A 24,738-nucleotide genomic window follows, 5' to 3' on the forward strand; every position below is an offset into this window, starting at 1 on the left:
AAAATAAGGCAATACGCATAAACCTAAGAAGTGTAAGTAAAAACTTCAGCAAGCCAAAGATTTTCTTATTTAATGACTTAATAAGTATTAACTAAGTTGTCATACTAAAATCACTCAGGAAGAGTGCCTAAAAGTTTAGTTGTAGTTTAGTTAGTGCCTTTAGTTTCTAAAATTTTTAATTTGTTAATTTTTATACTTATTACTTTTGCAATCCTTTTGTAACTCTAACTCTTAATAATATAAAAATTCACAATAATAATCGCTCGGTAACGTAAGCGATGTAATGTAAGTTAAATATAAAGTATCAAAAAAACCAGTTTATTTTCCTTAGCCGGTAACCTCTATTAAGTTTTTATATATATTTTTTTAAATTGGTATAGAATTCTTAACATCTAAAAGTTTCTATACAAACCGCTTTATTGATTCGCAGAAATCTGACCTGTACTCACACACATGCTTACACAGAAACATACCATAGTTATATTTAGACCATTGAAAAATAATCATCTACACTATTTTTATTTAAACAAAAAATAATAGCATTTTATTTAAGTATAACAGTTTGATATATGTTTTTGAGTATTTTCCGTAAATTCATTTTTCGAAATGCTCTCTTCGTGAGGAACTGTTGCGAAAGTGTTCTTTCGAAATGAATTGTTTTGCATGTTTCTTTTTGCAAGTCCTTTTTACATAATTTAATATTTTTAATTTTTGTATAGCACCTAGAGAAAATGAATTTTTGTATTTGTAAGTTCTGTAATAGCAATTGAAATATGTTAGATAAGAATGTAAAATTTTTGTAAGTCTTGGAAAAAATCAATCATTACAATAAAATAAAAACAAAATAAAAATAAATCTTTAATTTTATTTGAGTTTTTTTCATCAATTAATAGCGCTTATATCTAACATAATTGTCATTAGAACTTTTAAGGCGTATGTAAATTGCTCTATGCGTTACACTTTAAAGAAAGGTCTGCACCTAATTTTTTTTTTTACAGAGACACATTTAAAACTGATTGTTTGTTAAATAGCATGTTGGCATACAGCATTTTCAAATATGATCAATCAAATTTTTGACCCAGTTTTAATATGGTTTAGGCTATTGTTATTTGGGATATTTTGACTGGTATGAAGAAGAGAGATTTTGTTGCTGGTGGAACATGGCCAGTTTTCAAGTAAGTTTAATTCTTTCAAAAGCTATTTGTTTTAGTTTTGTTATGGGTTTTAAATAATTTGACTATCGACTTAATTAACTAATATATTTTTAAGTCTTAATTCCTATATTTCAATTAAGTAGATTTAATTGAAACATAGGATTTAATTTTTTTTTTGAAATAAATTGTAAAAAATCTTGTATTAATCATATTGTGCTTTTTATTAGTACTTTTATACAGGGCTGATACAATGATTTTAACATTATTACTTGACTAAATTTACTTTTAGTCAGTTAATAGGAAATCCATATTTAATTAAATTAACTATTCGATTTTCAAGGTCTACTAATTTCAACTTTTGACTAGTTGGCTTTTAATAGATTTAGTCGATAACAACACTAGTTTATTTGTAGCAATATGCTTGTTGTTCATGATTTGCTAATTGAGATTTTTTAGATGGAGTCCTGATGGTAGTATGGTGGCAAGGTCTAATGGAGAAAATCTTAGTATTTATGAGTCACCTAATTTTGTTCTACTTGAGAAAAAAAGCATTAAAATACCAGGTTTAATGGACTTTTCATGGTCACCTAAACAAAACATAATTGCTTATTGGGTTCCTGAAGATAAAGATACTCCAGCAAGACTTTGCATTATGCATTTACCAAGCAAAAAAGAGATACGTGTTAAAAATCTTTTTAATGTTCAAGATGTAAGTATTTTAATTTTTTTGGTTTGATATTGAATGTTATTTTAATAAGATATTTTTTATTTATATCTTTGAATATAAATTTTAAAAAATATCTTAGATATGTGACAGGGTGTCTGCCAGATCAGGGAATTTAGGGAAAAGTCAGGAAATTTAGATGTCTTAAAAAAAATCAGGGAAATCAGGTCTAGTCAAGGAAAAAATCAGAGTTTTTATTACTTACTTTATTTTAGAAGCTCTTTAATTATGAGTCTTTTTTTTTTTTAACGCTCAGTTTAACTCTAAGAAAAGAAAATTTATTTTGAACTTGATTAGCTACCTTTTAGTAATTAACTAGTAACTATTTGACGTTATTTGATTGTCAGTTGTTTTTATTTACTTGAGACTAAAACAAGTTTAAGTAACTTAAATAATGAAATCAACATATTTTGACGATTAGTGGTTACAAATACCAGAATATAAAGCTTGTTTAATGTGTGTGGATGCAATTCCCTTGGCAAAATGTAGAGTTTGTCCACATTCAAGAAGTGTAATTGAACTGTCTAATATGGGCCAGATAGCATTCAAAAGTCATTCAACAGGAAAAAAGCATTGTGAACGTTTGTCTCTTCACTTAAAAAGGACATGTATATCATTTACCAATGTGTCAAAAAATATACATATTGTTACAACCGCTTTGTCAGAAAACACAGTTCAATTTTCCACTCTTCAAACATGTTGTGTCAGATTCGGTTATTGATGCAGAGATCAGATGGACACTTAAAAATGTTTTGTCATCATTTTCTTTTCGATACAGTGATGGACTTTCAATTTTATTTAAATCAATGTTTTCTGTCAGTGCAAAAGTTTTCTCTTCAAAAAGACAAGTGCTCATATTATAAATTTTGGAATAGTTCCTCATTTTTAATCAGTTTTTATTAGAGATATGAATAAGTCAGACTTTTATGCTGTTTTTTTCGATGAAAGTCTTAACTCAGTTGTGCAAATGGGGCAGGTGCATCTTGTTAATTATTGGGATAGTGTTTTAAACCGTGTTTGTACTCGTTACCTAGACTCAACCTTTATTGGACATAGTCGAAGTGGAGGTCTTTTGCATAATTTTTTGTTGGGTTTGGAATTTTTGAATAAAGCCAAACTTATTCAAGGATCTATGGATGGCCCAAATGCAAATTGGGCCTTCTACTCTGAGTTATAAAACTATTGTGCCGAAAATGACATTAACAAACTAATTCCAACTGGATCCTGTGGTCTTCATTTGATTAATCTATCATTCAAAACTGGGGAAAATAAAAACAGACTGGGGTATTAAAAAGATTTTAAAAGCTCTATATAAACTTTTCCATGATTCTTCTGCAAAATGGGAAGACTTTACTGTTTTGACTGATAATAATCAATTTCCTCTTCTTTTTTGTGGTACTCGATGGTTTAATGATGAAAAGGTGGCTTTAATAGCTGTTAATATTTGGGAGAGCATTTATAAAATATGTAGGGAATCTCTATCAAAGAGTAAGCAGCCTTCGTGCATGAGCAACCAAATTGTTTTATCTGCTACTAAGGATCCTCTAATTCTAGCAAAATTTTATTTCTTTGCTCATATAGCTCATTATGCAATTCTTTTTAACCATATACTAATATGCTAAACCTATGATGCCATTTTATATGACAGCCTTTATCAACTATTAAAAGACAAAATGTCAAATTATAGCTGATATTTTAGATCAATGTAAAACTACAAATAACTTCTGCAAATTTTACTAAAGAAATAAACTATTTAAAAAGCCAGATTTTGGATGTGGTGCCAGCACTGTTATAAAGAATAAAAAACAAATGATGAAATCACTCCAAAATATATTTATGCTTTCAACTACAGTTGCATGTGTTTTCTACAGTTAACATGTAAATTTGTGGAAAAATTACCTTAAAAATATGCCATTGTGCAAAATGTAAAATGTTTTGACCCAGAAATAATGTGCAATGAAAAAATGGCCAAGGAAAGAATAAGTGATTTGGTTGATAACTTGATTCAATTGCATTGGGTTACCCCAAAAGGTGGGGATGAGGTAATACCGAATTTAAGAGATATTTAGAAAAGATTGTCTCTAAAAACAGGGAACTTTTCATGAATTTCAACAAAATAGATGATAGATTAGATGAGTTCTTTTTTTCTAAAGTTGGTGGTTTATCTGGCACTGTCCAAATAATCAAAATGGTATTGACTCTTTTTCATGGTCAAGCAGTGGTTGAAAGAGGGTTTAACATTAACAAGAATATGTCACAACCTAATTTAATGAGTAAATCATTAAATTAGTCATGACCATATGAAAGCTCTTGACCTAAACCCAGAATCTATAGTTATCTCTAAAGAACTGAGAGAACCTGTCAAAAAATCACGAAGTCTACAAAATATTGAAATGGCTGCTCGAAAAGAAACTGACCTTACAGATGCTCCAAAGCGAAAAAGTGACATACTTGCTATAGACATAAAGGACTTACAATCTAAAAAGGTTATTCTGGAAAAAAGCTAAAAAAGCACTGAACAGTGATTCAGATGCAATTCTTGTGAAAGCTGTAAATGATGCTTAAAAAGCTCTTATTTATGCTATTGAAGCAAAAGATATTCTTGAAGAGAGGAAAAAGAAGAGATTAGAAAATTAGATGAAACAATTGATTTATTTAAGAAAAGTAAAGAACTTTAAAATTTTAAATATTAGTTTATTATTATTTAAATACAGTAAAAGTTAAATTTATATAGATATTTAAAAGATATTTAAAAGTATATTATATAAGTTATTATTTATTTTTGAAAATTTTTTTAATATTTATGTGGCAATACTTTTTCAGTCTTTTTAACAAGAAATAAAAATTTTGTTTAAACTTTTATCATTCTTTCGGTATTACTTTTTCTGATCCATTTGGTAACCATGAGCAAGATCTCGTCTCGTTTCTCGTGAGAAATGGGACTTCTCGTGAGAAACGAGAAATAGAAAATTCTCGCGAGAAGTAGAACGAGACTTAAATATTATATTATTTTCTAAATTAAAAATTATAATTTACAAAATGCTTAATAATTTGTTTTTTTAATTAATTAATATTTTGACTCCGTGATTTTAATTAGATTTTTTTTAAAAGTCTAATTAAAAAATTTTAATTAAATTTTAAATATTTTTAATTAGATTTTAGATACAAAAACTTTTTGTATAAAATGGTGCACTTTCGACTTAATTTCATTAGTTTACTAGTGGAATTCAATTTGACACATTGTTCATATTGAATAGAAATATTCTTGCCTCATTTCAACAATCAAAAATGTCACCAAGCAAAAACGAAATCTGGAGATATTTTCAAAAAACAAGTGACGGAGCTGAATGCAAGGCGTGCAAAAAATCTTTAAAAACAAAAGGTGGAAACACAAGCGGACTTCATCGTCACCTCGAAAAAAAACACAGCCAAGATTACGTTGAGTATTCTGAAAAAACTGACGACTCTCTTCTTCCTCCTCCTAAGAAGAAACAACGAACCATGAAATGCTTGAAACAAAGTCCAAAGATGACAAAGACAATTCCATTCAAAAACAGTTTGACTCTGCAATGCTGGATTACTTTTGAACTGATCTGGCATCCTTTTCAGCAGTCGAAGGAAGAGGTTTCAAGAAATTGTTTGACATTGCAAACCCTAAACTGAGCCTTCATCACAGAACAACATATTCAAGAAAGCTTTCAATTCGGTCAAGATAAGTTCAAGCTGGAATGAAGAGCATAATAACAGAGATTACGCCAAATCTAAAAAGTGCTGCATTTACTTCTGACCTTTGGACTTCTAGAGCTCAGGACAGCTACATCTCTTGGACATTTCATGCTATTGACAAAAATTGGAGACTACATCACTGGACACCCCATGTCCAACAGTTCCCAGGCAGACACACAGGTATCTTAATCGAAGGAAAGCTGGATTTTTTCTTAGAAGAACTAAATTTGCCTGCTGATTTGCCAATGTACTGCGTGAACGACCAGGCAAGAAACATGAAACTTGCAGTGAAATTGTCAAAGCGCCTTGACCAATACTTGTGCAACAATCATATTTTGCAATGTGCAGTTCGAGACTCATTTGGAATGACTGCTGGAATGGATAATGCGTTGCAAATATGCAAAGATTTGGCTTCTTTAACTCACCAGTCAACAGTTGCAGTTGAGTTGCTTGAATCAGAATCAGACGCTCAAGGAATCAATTTTAGACAGTTACGCCAATCTGTTGACACAAGATGGAATAGTGAACTAGATTGAATGGCTTCTGTCCTACATCTAAAGAGTGCAATTATCAGCTTATGTGCAAATGAAGATATTTTTTCTAAGACCATCAGTGCATCACAGTGGAAATCAATCAAGGGAGCAGTAGAAATTTTGGCACCACTTAAAGAAGCTACAGAAACGTGGTCGGCTGAGTCTATTCCAACAATTAACACTGTCGCCGATTCTCTTTATTTAATCCGTGACAAAATTGATCAATTTATTGAGACGGATGGAAAAAATGGCTACGGTGTCTTGTACGCAAAAAAACTTGAAAAGCTGCATTGAGAAAAGATTTCCTCTTTGTCACACTGGAAACTTATTGAGTGCTGCAGCAAACTATTTCTCTTTAAAAAATTTCAAACAACAAAAGAATGGTTAGTCTCACAGGTTAAGGATAATGTTGAGTGCCAACCTGTTGCCAGAGACCTTTCAGCAGATCTGTCCCCTAATTCATAACTGAAGCGCAAGTTAAACGTCAGACTTGAAACACAAGAGCCAACATCTGAACTGAATCCTATTTTGAGCGAAATGTGCCAGTATGAATATCTCCCTGATGCCAAAAAAGACTTTCCGATTCTTGATTGGTGGAAATTGCATTCAAATACATTTCCAGAACTCTCTTCATTAGCTAGACAAATTTTAGCTATTCCAGCAAGTTCAACTAAATCAGAGAGAGTTTTTAGCTCAGGTGGAAATGTCGTCCGATCATCCAGGCACAACTTACACCCAGAAAAAGTTGAACAAATCATCTTAATCAGAGAAAACATTGTCTTGTAGGAAAAGTTTGGCAAAAAAATTCTGAATTAATATTTGAAAAAGTTGTTTACATTTGATTTGATTTGAAAAAGTTGTTTACAAATAGACACAAATGTCATTTGTGTCTATTTGTCAAAACCATGTTTACATTTTTTTTTTACTTGGATTTTAATAAATTTGTTTTCAAAAATTGTTAAATATCTCATCTCGTTCTCGGTCTCACGAGAAGTACTAACTTCTCGTCTCGATTTTAAAAAACCTAGTCTCTCTCATGGTTACCATTTGGTGTATGTCTATTTTTCATCTTTTAAAAATATGTTGATTTTAGCTTTATATTTTACTTTTACTTTACTTGTGTAATTCAGTTTATTTTGTTCTAAATGCTATTTATTAAAACAGTTTATAGAGTCAATAAAAGCATAGTATTTTTGCATTTTACTTCGATTAAATTTTAAATGTACTTTAATAACAATAGTAACAATGACAACATACTAACAATACTGTGATAAATGTAATAATGGTGCTTTATTTTGAACTGTACATGATTTTTCCATGTATTATTCTCCGATCCTTTTCAAGTCTGGAAAAGCTCATAATAACTGAAATAAAAATCAGGAAAAAGAGGTCGACGATTAAGGAAAAGAGATCTACCATCAGGGAAAAGTCAGGGAAATCCACCTTAAGATTTTGGCAGATAACCTGTGTGATTATAATATCATTTTGTTTTGGTTTTATTGGGTTTTTATTGAATTTTTTTCATATTTATTAGTGTAAAATGTTTTGGCAAAAAAGTGGTGACTATCTCTGTGTTAAAGTTGAAAGGCTTACAAAGAGTAAAAAGGTATTAATATTAAATGTTTAATTTAAATTTAAAGCAGAAGTAATTTTTTTTTTAAAGAGAATATATTATAACTTTTTTTTAGAGAATATATTATAACCTGGAATTATTCAGAATGAATGAAAAGAATGTACCTGTTGATACATTAGAACTTAAAGGTTTTTTTTAATTAATTTTTTTAGAAGATTTTTAATTGTAATTTTTATATAATTTTTTTTTTTGAGGTTTAATTTTTGATACCCATTATTAATAAGACATTTTTGAAAGTTGTTGTTTTTGGAACCACCCTATGTGTTTTAAAAAATATTTTCTTTTTATTTACAAGATACTATTAGCACGTTTGAGTGGGAACCTACGGGTAATAAATTTTGCATCATACATGGTGAAAGTCCTCGTATTTCAGCAAGCTTTTATCAAATTGAGTCATCTCAGCTCGGAAATGTTACACTAATCAAGCAATTTGAAAATAAATCGTGTAATGCTATATCCTGGTGTCCTAATGGACAATTCTGTGTTTTAGCTGGTTTGAGAAAGTTGGTTTCATTTAAAGTTTTAAATTATTTTTTTTGACAATTTCTTTCTAAAAAAAACTAAAGCATTTATTCATTTCATTTTGAAAAAAAAAGTTATAAAATTTATGGGAATACATCAATATTTTAAATATTTTATTTAAATATTATTTTAATTTATTTTAGTTTAAATGGTAGTCTGGAATTCATAGATACATCTGATATGACTATTATGAACTCAGGTGAACATTTTATGGCTAGTGATATTGAATGGGATCCCACTGGGCGATATTTTATGAGCGGTGTAAGTTGGTGGACTCACAAAGTTGACAATGGTTATTTTATTTGGTCTTTTCAAGGCAAAATTTTGCAACGCCATGTTTTGCATCAATTTAGCCATTTTGCATGGCGTCCTCGACCACCTACCCTTCTTACTGAACCAGATATAGAAAGAGTTAAGAAGGGTTTGAAGAAATACCAGAAGATGTTTGAAATTAAAGATAGAATGTCACAAACAAAAGCCTCAAAAGAACTTATTGAAAAACGGCGCGCTTTACACGATCATTTCTCTGGATTTCGGAAACGCCATGAAGAGACATTTGAAGATTACAAAATGCTTAGACTTCAGTTACGAGAAGGTAATCTTTTAAATTTTAATATAAAGCTATAAAAAATAAATGTTTTTAGTTATATTGTGTATACACACTCAAGTTAATTCAACTTTATTTTCAAGAACATTAGGCCCAACATACTCAAATATACAAAATAGTATATTGTTACAAGTAAAATATTTGAGTAAAAAATAATATCAGCCATATTATTTAATTGATTTAGTTCCCACCTTTTTTTAGTTTAAATTTTAAATACTTAATGAGTTTATTAGTTAAAGTATAGTATAGCAACCCTCGGAACTAAGAAAAAACAGGTCAGCAATTAATTGCCGACCTCAAGCTGTCAAACGTCAGCATCAGGTTGGCAAAAGTATTAGGTTGGCATTGCCAAATGTTAACCCTAATTCCGAGGGCTGATATAGTGTGTGTGTGTGTGTGTGTATATATATATATATATATATATATATATATATATATATATATATATATATATATATATATATATATATATATATATATATATATATAAATTTTCTCCAGCCTGACAAATAACTTTAAAAAAACTCAGAAAATCAAAGACAAAAAAAAATACAGACGGCGTTTTCAGAAAAAGAAGAGAATAATGAAGTATAATAAAAGAAAAAATTGCTGCCCCATCCCAAGCCCTCAGTCGATGTAGCAGCACTCTGCTGTGAGTCAGGCTATTTGTCAGTTGATGTATGTACTGAAATGTATGTGTATATATATATATATATATATATATATATATATATATATATATATATATATATATATATATATATATATATATATTAGTGTATTCTACAAATAGAGTGCTCAATGTTCTTAAAGAACAGAGCACTAATAAGTTAGTAAAAAGGCTTGTCTAATTTTTTTTCTTCTACAGCTTGTTTCTCTATCTATCTATAGGTTCATCAGGAAGCTTCCTGATGAATCTACTTATGGAGATAATTGATTTTACTAATTTATTATTGCTCTGTTTTTTAAGAACATTGAGCACTCTCTTTGTAGAATACATTACCATAATTTATACATTTTTTTAAAAACCGCGAAAACGCAAATTTAATTGACCAGAATGTTTTTAAAAATATAAACAATGTTTTTATTTTTATTTATTTTTAATAAAATGTTTTTTTTTTGTTTTGTTTTTAATAAAATGTTTTTTTTTAAAATTTTTTTTTTTTACTGTAAATCATGCACCGAGTGTTGCTGCATCAACTATCTTATAGCCTGACTTGCAACAAAGTGCTGCTTCATCGACTTACAAATAGCCTGACTCGCAGCGGAGTGCTGCTTCATCGACTGACAAATAGCCTAACTTGCAACAAAGTGCTGCTACATCGACTTACAAATAGCCTGACTCGCAACGGAGTGCTGCTTCATCGACTGACAAATAGCCTAACTTGCAACAGAGTGTTGCTACATTGACTATCTTATAGCCTGACTCACAACGGAGTGTTGCTACATCAACTGTGGGTTTGGTTGGGGCAGGCAGTCTATCAAGTAATGAAAAAAGTTCCGGTCTTGAATTTTAATTTTTACTTTTTCTCAACAAAATACAGAAAAACTTTCTGACAACCAGTTAGGGGTTATATATATATATATATATATATATATATATATATATATATAAGGATGTCCCAAAAACAACATTTTTGAAAATAATCTGCTCCCACCTCTAAATGTGTTCTATCTAATACAAAAACATTAGGTTTAAAAATTTTTTTAATAAAAAATATTTTAAGGGTCCCTCAAGACCCTTGAATATTTAATGGGTCTCTAATATTTTCAAAATTATGTCAACCTGGTACTCAAATATTTCAAAGTTATATAAAAATTTCAAAAATAATCTTCATTTTGAAAAAATTTTCAGTTATTTATCAAAATTATAAAATAAATCATTTTTTTTTTCATTTTTTGTTAAAAAATTTAATTTTTTATGTAATAAAACTAAAAATAACAATTTTTTTGGAAATAAGTATTAATTTTGAAATTTTTATATAATTTCGCTTCATTTGAGTACCAGGTTGACATATTATTGAAAAACTCTTTTTTTGAAAATATTAGGGACCCATTAAATATTCGAGGGTCTAAGGGACCTTAAAAAATTTTTTTATTAAAAAAATTTTAAACCTAATGTTTTTGTATTAGATAGAACACATTTAGGGAGTGCGAGCAATTTTTTTTCAAAAATGTTGTTTTTTGTGACACACACACACACACACATATATATATATATATATATATATATATATATATATATATATATATATATATATATGTATATATATACATACACTTAGTTTCTCCGCGCAGCGGCCTTGCTCGGCAAGGTTTGTGTTTCAGAGTTAACAACTAAAAAAATAAAAATACAAAATAATGAGTAGCCTCCTCGACTGTAGTGGCACCCCTCGGGCCTTGGGGAGGTGAATAATCTTAAAAAAATATATACATTATATATTATATATATTATAAATATTGAATATACTATGTCTTACAATGTAGGACATTGTTAAAGTTGTTGTAAATTAGATAAAAATCTTTCTCTCTCACACACTTGCACATGTAGGCTACACATGTAGTGCAATAGAGAGATTACTATCTAATTTATAATAACATTAACAATGCAAAAAATTTAAAATAAGATCTTATAAATATGAATATATATATATATATATATATATATATATATATATATATATATATATATATATATATATATATATATATTAGGGATATGACTTTTTTGCAACCTACTAGGCCTGTATCGTAATTCAATGAACTTTTATGTAAAAAGAACGAATAGATGTTTCATTTTGACATATTTTGAAAAAAGGTCACCCCAAAACCAAAAAATCGAATTTTCAATAGGTACACTTTTGTACAGTAAATGAATATTAAAGGCTGAAGATGTTGTAAGAGTCATACTCCTGTTGTTATTTTATTTATTTATGCAACATGTACTGTGATATAACAAAAAACATTATGTGATATATAATTATACAAGTATTACAAAATTAACAGTATCAAAGCGTCTAGTACAACAATATACATAACTGTCTGTGTCTATAGGCCTACTGTGTTTAGTACATGGGTCACATGATGCTCACGTCTCATAAAGAGTCTAGCGCTTATTACTTAGAATGAATCGAAGTTGCAGTTTGTCTTTCTTTCTGCAGGAAGCATACAGGTCTTGCATCACCTTGATTGCACGTTCAGCTATCTGATTACTTCGTGGTATGTCGATGACGGATGGCTCTTTCTTCCAGTGATTTTTGAATGACTGCAATGCCTTTTTGTAAGGCTTCAATACATCAGATAAATTCTTGAAGTCATTGTCATTGTACTTTTGACTACTAAACCAATGTTCTGCCCACTCATATGAAATGAACCTGCAAACCTTCTCCAAATTCTTTCTCGCTTCAGGCATAAGAATGAACGCCAGAATGGCGAGAATGGCTCTTGAGTTCCATCTGGCATTGCTCATATTAGGAATGTTCTGAAAGTGAATCAGAGGGAAGTTTCTTTGTTCTTCATAGAACCTAAACACTCTTGTTAAATGGTACAAAAACTTCATATCGTCTCTCCACCCTGATTTATCAAGAATTTCTACAGTTCCATTCACAAACTTATCCTTCAGATCATCATACTTATTCAACAGTTCAGACACAAATGGGTATTCAATGTTTGGAGATTTGGTATCACCCCCAAGTTCTTCGTCCATCACCAGACGGAGAATCCTGTCTAGTACGTGATGCTGACAACCGATAAATTGTGGTATTGTGACACCCTTTAATTTAAACATACGTTGCAACTTCACAACAACTCCATTTCTCTTCCCAGTATTGACGTTTGTTGTATCAGTAATGATCATCTTAATTGAATTCCACAAATTGTATTCATCAATAAGTTTGGCAATTTTTTTGGCAACAGTTTCAGCTTTGCCATCTTTTAAACGCAGTGCATCAAGTTTCACGTCAGTTCTTTCATTCTGAAGTACAACTACCTGATATTCCTTATCATCTATTCGTTTGCCGTCAAAGTGTAAGGACCACTGTTCCATTTTAAGTTGTTGTATCATTTCTTTTTTTAATTTACCTGCCTCTTTGAATATGGACTTGTAAATTGCTGATTGACTTGGAGTTGGAATATCAATACCTTGTTGTGATAATACATTGCATATTTTAGCAGCTTTCTTTGTGGAAACTCCACTTGATGTAACCATACTTACAGCAAATTTACTTTTGTAGTGCTTTCTAGTTTTTTTCTGAGTGTCCTCATCATCGTCTTTATCACCGTCGTCGTCTTCATCATCTTCACTCTTACTTTTGCAGTTTTCAGATTCAGTACCACTGTCTGTGGTAGACAGGACTTGTGATGTGGAAGGTATTGCTGTTCCAGACTGGACTTTCCTTCTCTTGGAAGGGTGAATGGTTTCTTTACTTGCCACTTGTCCTGTTGAGTACCCCACCTGTCCTTTACTTTCTTTTTGTAGGTGGTATAGACGTTTATCTTCCGAGGATAACCACTGGCCATTCACTTTCGTGATGTCAAATAATGCATTGAGAACATCATATTTTCCACGCTTGACACATTCATCATAGACCTTCAGCACCTTCATAAGCTTTGCTCTTATCACTTGATCAGACACACGTGGAAAATTCAGTTTATTGTCCCACAATTTTGTAATTTCCTTAGAAATTTGGTCTATTCGTTCTTTTCTTCCTTTAACATATGCTCCGAGAAACTGGTATCTTCCTACGATCTGCAATTGAAGTGGTATTCTGGATTTTTCATCGAGTGAATGTTCTTCTACAGCCACGCTTCCTCTTCTTCTGTGTGACTCTTGAAATCTCACCAAATTTTTAGTCCAAGTCTTCTTGTTCTTTGTTACTGTGGTATGACTTTTCTTGTGAGACATCATATAATATTGTTACGACTTTACGGATAGCTGAGCGTAAATATCCGTTTAATAAAGTCGTTTAATTAATAAAATACTTTAACTGTATAGTAATCCAATTATAGTTCGATAATCCAGTCAATGTTGATAACAGTTCGATAATCCAGTCCGTATCCTAACGATAATGCTACAACTACTTATACTTCGTACACTTACAGCGTCTTTAGTTCGCTACAGTAGTTCCTTATTAGCTCAGTTACACGCAGAGTACTTCATAGAACTATTCACATTATCAACACTGAGCTCTGACAGCAGCTCGCTTATATAATTATTTAGAGCTTCCAGAATGTTCTACTAAGTTCTATAATCTTCTACAGTCTGTTACAGTCGTCTATATCACCGTGGTAACACAATGACGTCATCACATAACAATTCCAAGTATTTGCCGGCACACGGCCGTTTCGTTGCCATGGTAACGTGTGGCGTTATATTTATAAATTCATAACAAAATAATGAAATAAATAGAATTAAGCTGAGAATTAAGCTTAAGATTAAAACATCGGTCAAAAATGAATGTATAAAAATGGTAAATCAAATTTTTATTTTGGGGGTGACCTTTTTTTGTTGCAGAAAGCTATTTGGGCCTTTTTTCATGATTTTAGGTAAAAGTTCATCGATTTATGATACAGAAAACATTTTATTTGAAAAAAAATTAAAAAGTCATATCCCTAATATATATATATATATATATATATATATATATATATATATATATATATATATATAATATATATATATATACAACCCTCAGAATTAGGGTCGGCATTCGGCAATGCCGACCTAACTGCCGACCTGAAAGTGTTTGAGGTCGGCAAAAAATTGCCGACCTCGTTTCTATGTTTTACGGTTAGACCTTTGTATCAAATAATTTTTGCCGACCTGATGCCGACCTCTAAAAGATTCCGAGGGTTGTATATATATTCACACAGGATGGGCCATTAGTAAGTTACTAATAAGAAGTATCCACCGTGCACCCAATATACAATTTAAAATTTAATACAAATTATTATTAAACTAGTAAAAACAGTAAGTTTATATTAATATAAAGAAAAGTCAAAATAAGTCAAAGCAAATGTTCAAATTGTTGACCATTAAATTTAATACCTTTTGCCCAACGATTAGTTAACAAAAAACACTGTTTTACATAGCTTTTGTTTTCTTTAATTTCTCTACAAGCCTCTGTTATGCGCAATTTCAACTCATCTAAATTTTTCACAGGAACAGAATAAACTTTTTTATTACACCCTATAGAAAAAAAGTCTAAAGACATGAGATCAAAGGGATCTTGCAGGCCACTCACAGAAACTTCCAAGGCGCTCAATCCATCTGTTTGGAAGGTTAAAGTCTAGCCAATTTCAAACTACTAATGAATGTGGCGGAACGCCATCCTGTTGTAATATAAATTCTTGCTTTTGTTAATTATTGAGTGCAGGTCATAGATAGTCTGACAGTATTGAAATATAGCTTTGAGCAGTTACAGTCCCTTCAAAAAAGAATGGACCAATAAACCGTTGACATTTAAACCTGCCCATACACACAAACTTGGACTGTTGACACTTTTTTCCTCAATGTTATGGGGTTTTTTAGCGCTGTAATAAACACTCTGGTTTCGATTAACAAAGTTATCTAATTTAAAAACTGCTTTATCTGACCAAATTATTGAGTCAAGAATGTCATAAATTTTTTCACAAATTGCTAGCTTTTTTCGCAAAATTTGACATGTCGATCATAGTCATTTTCATTTAGTTTATGAACTAGACTAGGCATCCATTACTGTTACAGTTTTTTCAAACTTGGCAACTAGTTCACGAATACATAAAGATGTATTCGTGAATTAGATGAAGGAGCTGCAATTTTAAATTCTTTGCTCCAAGCACGTTGAATTGATACTGGAATTTGTAACAAATAATGATTCTTTACAATCCATATTCTTTGTTCCAACAAATAGTGGTTTCCGCTCATTGTCTAAAAGCAGAAATTATTAATGAGTGGCATTTTTATAAACATGTGTGTGTGTGTATCAGGGCGTTAGCCAGAAATAAATTTTATACCACGTTTTTGCCGTATTGGGAATTTTTATCGTTGTTGTTCTAGAAAACGTTGGGAATTTTCTAGAAAAGGTCCTAAAAAACTCAAAAAAACACTCTAAAAAAAAAGTCATTGACTTTTGGGAATTTTAAGCCCATTGGGAATTCCGCGTTATACGCGGCACCATTGGGCTAGCTAACACCCATATATATATATATATATATATATATATATATATATATATATATATATATATATATATATATATATATATATATATATATATATACACACATATATATACAGGGTTAGTCAAAAGTTTTGTCTCCCCCACTGGTCTAACAATTTCAACTTTAATACAAAAACAAGTAATGATTTGCAAGAAATACATATTTATTAAACACAACAATAAAAATATAATTCATGCTTAGTACTTAGTATGTCCTCCATTTGCAGCTCGAACAGCCGCAACACGACTCGGCAGATATTCCGCCAGAGCCTTCAGATAATCACCATCCATCGATTTCCAAGTTTTTTGAACACAGCATACCAGTTCTTCCCTATTGTTTGGCCGTGGTTCAAGCAGCACACTGTCTTGAAGTTTTGCCCACAAGTGTTCGATACAGGTCATGTCAGGGCTGTTACCTGGCCACCGACCTTTTGGGATAAAGGCGGCAAAATTTTTACGACAAAATTCCTGGGTCTTCTTCGCAGAATGTGCTGGAGCACCATCTTGCTGAAATAACACATGTTGAGGGCTAAACACAAGTTGGCGACAGTCAGCATCATTACCGGCTTGTTTTCCTACACAAGCTTCTTTATAAACTGGAAGAATATTATTTATGTAATAATCAGCATTGATCGTAACTTTTTCTGGGACAATTATTAATTTTGTCAAACCATACCCTGACATTCCACCGGCAACCATAATTTTAAGTCCATTTTTTGGCTTCTGCGCCAGGATAATTTTAGTTTTGTCGTCAGTGCGAATGCGGACATTTTGTCGGTTCGGAGTCGGGAAGAGTTCGATGGGCGACTCATCCGTCCAAAGAATGTGACTCCTCTTGATACACCCCAAATGGTTATCGTCCCGATACCCGTTTTCGTCTAACCACTGGCACAGCTTTAAGCGATTGTCTTTATTTTTTGCAGTTAGTAGGGGTTTTATTGGCTGTTTATAAGCAATTTTACCCCACGGTTGTTCGCGAACGAATCTTCGTACAGTTGACTCTGATACGATTTTATTTTTTTCCCGATATCGATGCGACTTGTTCAGCTTTCTCGCGCAAGCACCTGGAGATGAACCCCACTTATTTTTTATAGTTTCGGTGATGATTTTTTTGACGCTGGTGACAAAGCCTTCGGACGACCAGAACGAAACTTGTCGTTAAACTTTGACGATGGTGATTTTGTCCAGTACCGCTGAACCGTTCGTGGATGACACCCCAACACTTTGGCAATTTGTGTCTTCGTCATGCCGACTATCTGCAGTTCCGCCATTCTTTTTCTTAAAGCAGGAGCTGTATTTGTGACACCAGCTATTTTTCCCATCTAAAATAATAATACAAAAAATAAGTTTTCCAGAATACTTTGCTTGTAATTGAAATTTAATTTTAGGGTGGGGGGAGACAAAACTTTTGACATGCATGATGAAAATTTTACCTTTAAAATTTTGAACACTAAACTAAACCCTAACAATCCGTGCTTTCATTTAATAATAATATAGACAAAATACTATCTATTAATCATGCTCATTATAAAATAACTACGTTTATTTAATAACAGCACCTTATTAAATATTCTTACCTTCCTGCTTTATAATAAAATCTTCGTATATTAAATTAAATAGTTTTTATGTCAAAAACATATTTTTAAAAATAACATCAGTAAACAACAGTATTAAGGTCAAGGTTAGATACTGAAAATAATTATCTATAAATTACAACGCTGACAAGAGATAAAATGTACTTCAAAAAAAGTGCCACTAAGGGGAGACAAAACTTTCGACTAACCCTGTATGTATATATATATATATATATATATATATATATATATATATATATATATATATATATATATATATATATATATATATATATATATATATATATATATATATTACTTTATTCATAACTACTTTAACTATGTAAAATAAATTTTTAAATTAAATAATCTTTTTCTTAACAGATAAGAAAAATAATTTATATAACAATTCTTTAAAAACTATTCACATTAAATCCCAAATCCTAACTTCAGTTCGAACTCTTAAGGAATGTTAAATAAAGTTTTTAGTTTTTTGTGCACCTTCAGCGGGTCGTTGACCCGAGTTTCAACATAAAACGGTTAAACAATAGAAACGGCCTTTTTTTCAAGACTGTTTTTTTGACTATGATTTAAGGAATGATTTCTATATCGATAAAAATTAAATTGCGTCGTTAGCATATTTTACATCGCGTTAAGATCTTTTAAACAACTATCAAAAATTAATAATAAAATTATTTAAAAAAATTGTATTTCTTTACTATTTATTTCTTGAAAGTATTTTATACATAACATAAATCTTTGGTTTATTTTATCACAATCTATTTTTATTTATTTATTTTTTACGTATTTAAATGAACTATTTTGACAATATTATTTTTGTTTATAAATAAAACTTTTGTCGTACAAACTTAACAAGATTTTGAATGAGAAAGAAAAAGATTTAATTTCATTGGTGAAAAAAATTCTTTTAAATAAAAACACTTCTTTCTTTAAGCAAGTAATGATGTTTTATGGTTGCTTTTACTCACTTAAATCTATTATTGAGACTTTGGAAATCTTGACGTTTTTGCGAAATGAATCTTAACGTTTTTGCGAATTGAATTAGTTTGCATATAAATAAAAAGGAAATAATTTTGTAAATAACGTAACGCATAAACAATATTGCTAATCATATAGGTGAAATTGCCATTTCGTAGTAAAATGCGAACTGCATAACGCTTCATATCTAGGCCTGAATTTAAATGGAGGGTGAGAAGCAGTGGGTCTGATTTAAATGGAGGGTGAGAAGCAGTGGGTCTACCAACTTTTTTTTTCATTTTTTTTTTATTTGACTGATACCGCCCAATCTATTGCTGGGTAGGACACATACAAATAGACATAGACACACAGACGTAAAGGCTTCAAAATTTAATGATTTCAGTTACGCAAAAGAATGCTGTACTTAGCCAAATGCAGGTACACAAAATTTAAGATTAGCTCAATTCCAATGAAGCTGCTAATTTCAATAATTAAATCATTAACTCATTATTAATGTATAATAATTTTTGTATTTTATATACTTAATACAGTTTAAATCTAAATGGAAATTAGGGAAGTAGACCAAGGAAATAGTTTTTTAGAAGATGTGAGATATTAGTTCCAGTTGCAAATTTTCTCTAATCAATGTTAAAGTATATTTAATATGATTACACTCCCTGTTGTCTCTGAATATCTCCATAGCCATTGAATGTAGTTTTGTTAAACTTTCAGGGCTTGATGTACATCACCCAAATGTGGGCAGATTTTAGTTACATCAAAAAAATTTCATCACTATATTAATCTTTTTCTGTTGCAAAATTTTCTTCCCTTTACACCTCTGATATATTTTCTTCATCCTTTGTTATTGGTTTGGTAGTATTGAGAAAATCACCTATAGACACTACAGCTTGTTTTTCTTGGAGGTATGAACTACAAGCTTTTCTAACTGTTTGATGAGATTCTTAAAGGAATCATCAGCATCTAAAAAGGTTTCAGCGCACTTTTACTCTGAAATTTCAGATTTAGCAAAATAATTGCAATTAGCTTCAGCTTTCACTTTTTCATAATATTTATTTATCATTTCTAATTTTTCTCTAAAGCTTTGAACTTGAAATAATTTGAAACTTTTTAGTTTTTGTCAAACCTTAAAGGCTCGTGATATGAAACTTAATATTAAAAAATATAACAAATTTTTTATTTAGTGTTTTATGCTCTTTTTTGTTATGACTTCTATATAATTAGGTTTTGGCTGCTGTACATATTTTTATGTGCAATGAAATTTTTTTTATTTCAATTTTGATTTTAACAAAGACTTTATTTTAATTTCTTTAAAGGGTGGCAGTTGTCTTTTAAAGAAGTTATGTTAAACATGATTTTTAGGCATGAACTCATCGGTTTTCTAGTTTTAAAATCAGTAAATCCAGTAGCATTCAAGTCAGAAACTTGTGAAAACCATCTAGTAAGTTAAGAGGCTCAAACTTAGTAACCAGTGCAAGTCCTAAAGTTATATAAATGCTTTTTTTTATAAACTTGTCTAAAAGAGAGGGCCTCGTTAGAAGAACCAGCTTAATTATGCAGCGTTAGCAGATGCTAACTTTGCAATGGATTGTATTTTTGGTTTCCATGAGAGATGAGTATTGAATAATAATCCGAGAAGTAAAGTAGAAGATTCGGTAGGAGTGTTGCCGTTCATTAATATAGAAGTATCGCAATTAACTGTAGACAACTGGATTTTGTTTGTGTTTTGAGTCACCAGCCACTGTATGTAGGTATTTTTAACAGGTATTTTATTTATTGAAATATCGCAAAAATAAAGGAAACGAAAAGGAAAAAAAGGGTACAAAATTTTTCAAAGATATTAAGATGAAAACAGATAAACATCTAAACTCCTCTCTCAGGAAAACTGCAATCAAAATCATCATCAAAAGAATGCAAAAATGCCTCGCGTCGAAGTTCGTGTTTTTTTTTTTTTTAAGTTTTTACTCCAACAAAATGCGCTTTTAAATTTTGAAATGTTTACTTACAAATAAACTTGTAGTTTTAAAACTTTTTTTTTTACTATTATTTTTTTGTTATTGTTAATAACAAAAAAAAAAAAAATTACAATTTACTTTTTTTAGATTTAACTTTATAGTATTAAGACATCTATTTAAATTCTTTAGGTGTTGATACAGATAGTTTGGAAAGTCAGTATGGTGACGTTGAGGAAGAAACAATTGAGTTCTTTATTCGAGAAGACATCGAAATTATTGACACCAAAGAGGAGTGAAAAAATTGTCTTGAAGTTAACTGATCCCCGCCTAAAATATTACTCCATTTTGTGCTACTATATTTTTCTCTCGTTTTTTTCATGTTTATATTCTGTAACTGCCAAAATATTTGTCCGATGTCAAATTTTACAAGTGAATATTTTTTTAAATTGACATTTGATTATTATGAAGACGTTTTGGTGTTAAGGACTAAATGGTATTTGTGGCCGCCTTGGAAAAGGAGAAACATTGAATAAAGATAATTAGAGGGAAAAAAGTTGTTTTATTTCTAGTTAAATTTCATTAAAACTGTTTAATAGAAATGCTGCAGAATTAAATTTTGTTAAAACTTAAAATTTAACTAGTATTAAATAAAAATTGTTTTTTAAAATTTACCAAGTCTCTAAAACTGGGCTAAATGTTGAAAAAACTATTAATAATTTAACAAAATTTGACTTTTCAAATCAATTATTTCTCACGAAACTGAAAATTATTTTAGTCCTAAACTGAAATTGTTATAAAGCTTAAAAAATATTTTTATTGATTAAAAACTCTGAATTTTAGCGTAAGTAAAAATTAAACATAAAGAAGGAATCGTTGCAAAAAGCTAGTAGACTGCTTGAAAAAGTTCGAGAAAGCAAAGCGCTCATAGCCAACTTTCTTTATCATATATTCTCAACGGGAAGCATATTTTGAAATCCTTTACAGGCTCAGAAAAAGCAGAGAAAAAAAAAAGAAATAAACACTGCGTAGTTTTTAAGAATATTACCCAACTACTACCCCATAAGAAAATTGCAAACATTAAAAAATTTTAAATTTTAGAATATTGCTCATAGTCTAGGTGTAAACTTCGGGGTTTTTTTTACTCCATTTTAATCAGGATTGAATCGTTAGACGCAACAATAAAGTTGCACTCACTAAAAAATGGTTTGTCAGCTGATCTACATTGGGGGTGTTTGGTGCCGAGGAGTCCTAGATATAGAATTTGGCCCCAAAAGGACCAAATCCATTATTTTACTCAAAAATATCAGCGCCAAAATATTAAAATAGTTTCAGATAATTAAGGAAATGTAAAATTTAATATCAAAATTTAGGGTCAGACTCCTTTCAGAGCTATATATTGGGCTATTTACCTCAAAGTTATTAAAGACAAAAATTTCACAAAAGGTTCTTAAATCATAGTGGTACTCAAATTTAACATGGATTTCCGGGGCAATAATTAGGTCATACTCCCTCAAAAGTTGTCTTTAATAAAGTTAACATTTAGTTAAAACATCTAAAATACTTTTCTGAATAATATTGTTGTAATTATTTCTTTGGCATTATTAATTTTAAAAAGAATAGTTCAACGGAACACGCAATTATTCAATTTGTACGGAAAATCTCCTGCTCCTTTGATAAAAATAAATTTACTATAAATGTTTGTGTGACCTTTTTAAGGCTTTTGACACTTACTGAGATTTTATTTCAAAAACTTAAATACTGTTAAAATCAGAGTTGTTAACATAGCCAAGGCCAAAAGTTACAAGGACAAGGCCAAGAGTTTTAAGGTGGGAGGGAAAAATTTCCAAAAATTAATAAATGTCCTCCCCTTGTATTAAACACCTAAGAGAAATAAAAGCGAGCTTCAAACAAAAAAACTTGATTTTTTAATGTTTTGAAATTTTACTTGACAATCTTATTTTTGTATGTACATACGCAGAGGCAGAATGGGTCTTTAAAAAAAACTTTGTACAAAAGAAGGATGGGGAGGGGTGGCAAAAGTAGTGCTTTAGTGCTAACTCACTTTATTATGTTCTCTACTATAATATAGTATTCTTATAGTTTATATTATATAATGTAAAATTTTATATTATAATGTGTACAATTTATATCATAAAGTGTACAATTGTACACTTTATTTTTTTTTGTTGAGAAGGAAGGGGGGGGGGGAATTTTCACTCTGTCTGTGACATCATACTAAAACAGACAAACTAGATACCAGATGAATTAATGCATTAATAAAAATAATATGTCATATATTTAACAAACATAAAAAATATTTTTATGCATAAATTGTTTTCATTAAATATTTAAATTAGATATTTATTAAACATTTAATTAAGTTATAGATGGATTTGAAACAATTTTACTCGCTCTTGAAACAACTTTAAATCTCTTTTTTTAAACAAAGATTTTAAAATTTTGAAAAAAAAATTAAAAGCAAAACAAATAAAATAAATTTATACTATTTTATATCCACTATGCAAAATTAGATACTCACTATGCAAAAAACTTTTAAAACTGCCCAAATTTAATTTTTTTCTCATTGTAGCGTTTGTGTACTATAAAAAATATTTTAACAAATTTTAATTACTATTTTAGAGCCACTTAAACATTTAACAGGTGTCTTGTTGGATCTCAAATCAAAAATATCAGTTTCATATAAAAAAGAAAGAACTTGAAAGAAAATAAAAACGACCTCGAAGAACTTTCTTTTTTTTCATTTTTAGTTAAAAGATGTCATTATCTTAGCAGTAAAAACTATTATTTTTATTAAGGGAACTGTTTAACATTTAAGAGCTTTGAGGGGGCTCTAGAATAGTTACTAAAATTTGGTAAAAATTTTTTTTTACCTTGTACGCAAACATTAAAATGGAAAAAAAAAATCAATATTTTTTTTTTTTAATTTTTAAAATTTTTTTGCATATTTATAGAATGCTACTTTTTTTTGTCAGAAGACTAAAACATATAAACTTTTTTATTTTTTTTTATGTTGCACTAAGATTGATTATAGGAATTTTACATATCAATTTATTAATATGGGTGCGTAAAGGTTTTATACTTTCAAAGCTAGAAATTGAACAACGGTTTTCTTTTTCTAAAGTTGCAAATAATTTGTATTCTTATGTGGCCAGTCTGATATTGCTGTGTTTAAAAGGATACTGTCTAATAAACATTTTAATACATCCCACAAGATAATGTTTTTCTGGATAAGGAAGTAATTTGCAGATTTTGATTCAGATGATAAGACATGAGAAAGCAGTAGTTTTGTTTTGTGTACATACCATTTTAAGTTGTGTTTGAATAAAATAGGCAAGTGGTTTAGGTAAGTTTGACAATAGTTTTTTTGAATTTTTTCCTCCAACATTTTTTCAAGTAATAAGTTTAGAGCTACCAAGACATCAGGACATGAGTCATCTTCTATAAAAGTAAAGAAACCACATGGCATAGCATTTGATAAAGATTGGTTTCAAAAAAATAACAGTGCCTTTTTTTCAAAATGACGGAAATTTTTTAAACTTTCAAATATCTTTTTACCAGTTATTTAGTTGCTTTTTTATGTTTAGCCATGAATCTGTGTTTTGCTCAAAATATTTTATAATTTAATAGGAAATTTAATAGGATCATTAGGGTACATGTTCTGAATTTTTATTTCTCTAATTTTTCCACTAAATGTTGTTGAAAAATGTTGCTTTCATGACTTGCAGATATATTTTAATTATTTATATTTGTTTTAGGAAAAGTATTTTCTTCAGTAGATTTTATAGAGATGAATTTTTTGTTTTTTGAAGTACTTGTTGAATCATTATCTAAATTATTTTTATGAATAGCATAAATTTTTCACTTCATTACACAATTAATATTATACTTTATTGTGGTTGACTTTTTTGGATCAGGTGAAACAAGGTCAGCATTGTAAGCTTGGTTTTCTTTGACATAATCATAATCTACCAAGCAACAAGCAGCTATTTTTGTAAAGCAATGGCTGAGGTGATCAAATAACAATGAAGATTTTATACTTGACATTATTAAAACTTTATATTAATGTGACTCTGTGACAATGTGAAAGGAATTTT

General features: G+C 29.9%; 1 protein-coding gene across 1 annotated transcript in view; it reads left to right on the plus strand.

Moving 5' to 3' along the window:
- Positions 1-21,176, plus strand: part of LOC100214470 (eukaryotic translation initiation factor 3 subunit B) — a 42,982-nt gene extending 21,806 nt beyond the window's left edge. The window contains exons 7-13 of the mRNA XM_065803580.1: positions 1,099-1,175; positions 1,611-1,863; positions 7,672-7,743; positions 7,826-7,898; positions 8,066-8,273; positions 8,436-8,887; positions 20,813-21,176. Of these exons, the coding sequence (XP_065659652.1) occupies positions 1,099-1,175; positions 1,611-1,863; positions 7,672-7,743; positions 7,826-7,898; positions 8,066-8,273; positions 8,436-8,887; positions 20,813-20,919 (1,242 nt within the window). The 3' untranslated portion in view covers positions 20,920-21,176. The remainder of the gene's footprint in view (positions 1-1,098; positions 1,176-1,610; positions 1,864-7,671; positions 7,744-7,825; positions 7,899-8,065; positions 8,274-8,435; positions 8,888-20,812) is intronic.
- Positions 21,177-24,738: the final 3,562 nt, after the last annotated feature.

The sequence above is a fragment of the Hydra vulgaris genome, chromosome 08 (assembly GCF_038396675.1).
Source record: "Hydra vulgaris chromosome 08, alternate assembly HydraT2T_AEP".
Lineage (NCBI taxonomy): Eukaryota > Metazoa > Cnidaria > Hydrozoa > Anthoathecata > Hydridae > Hydra > Hydra vulgaris.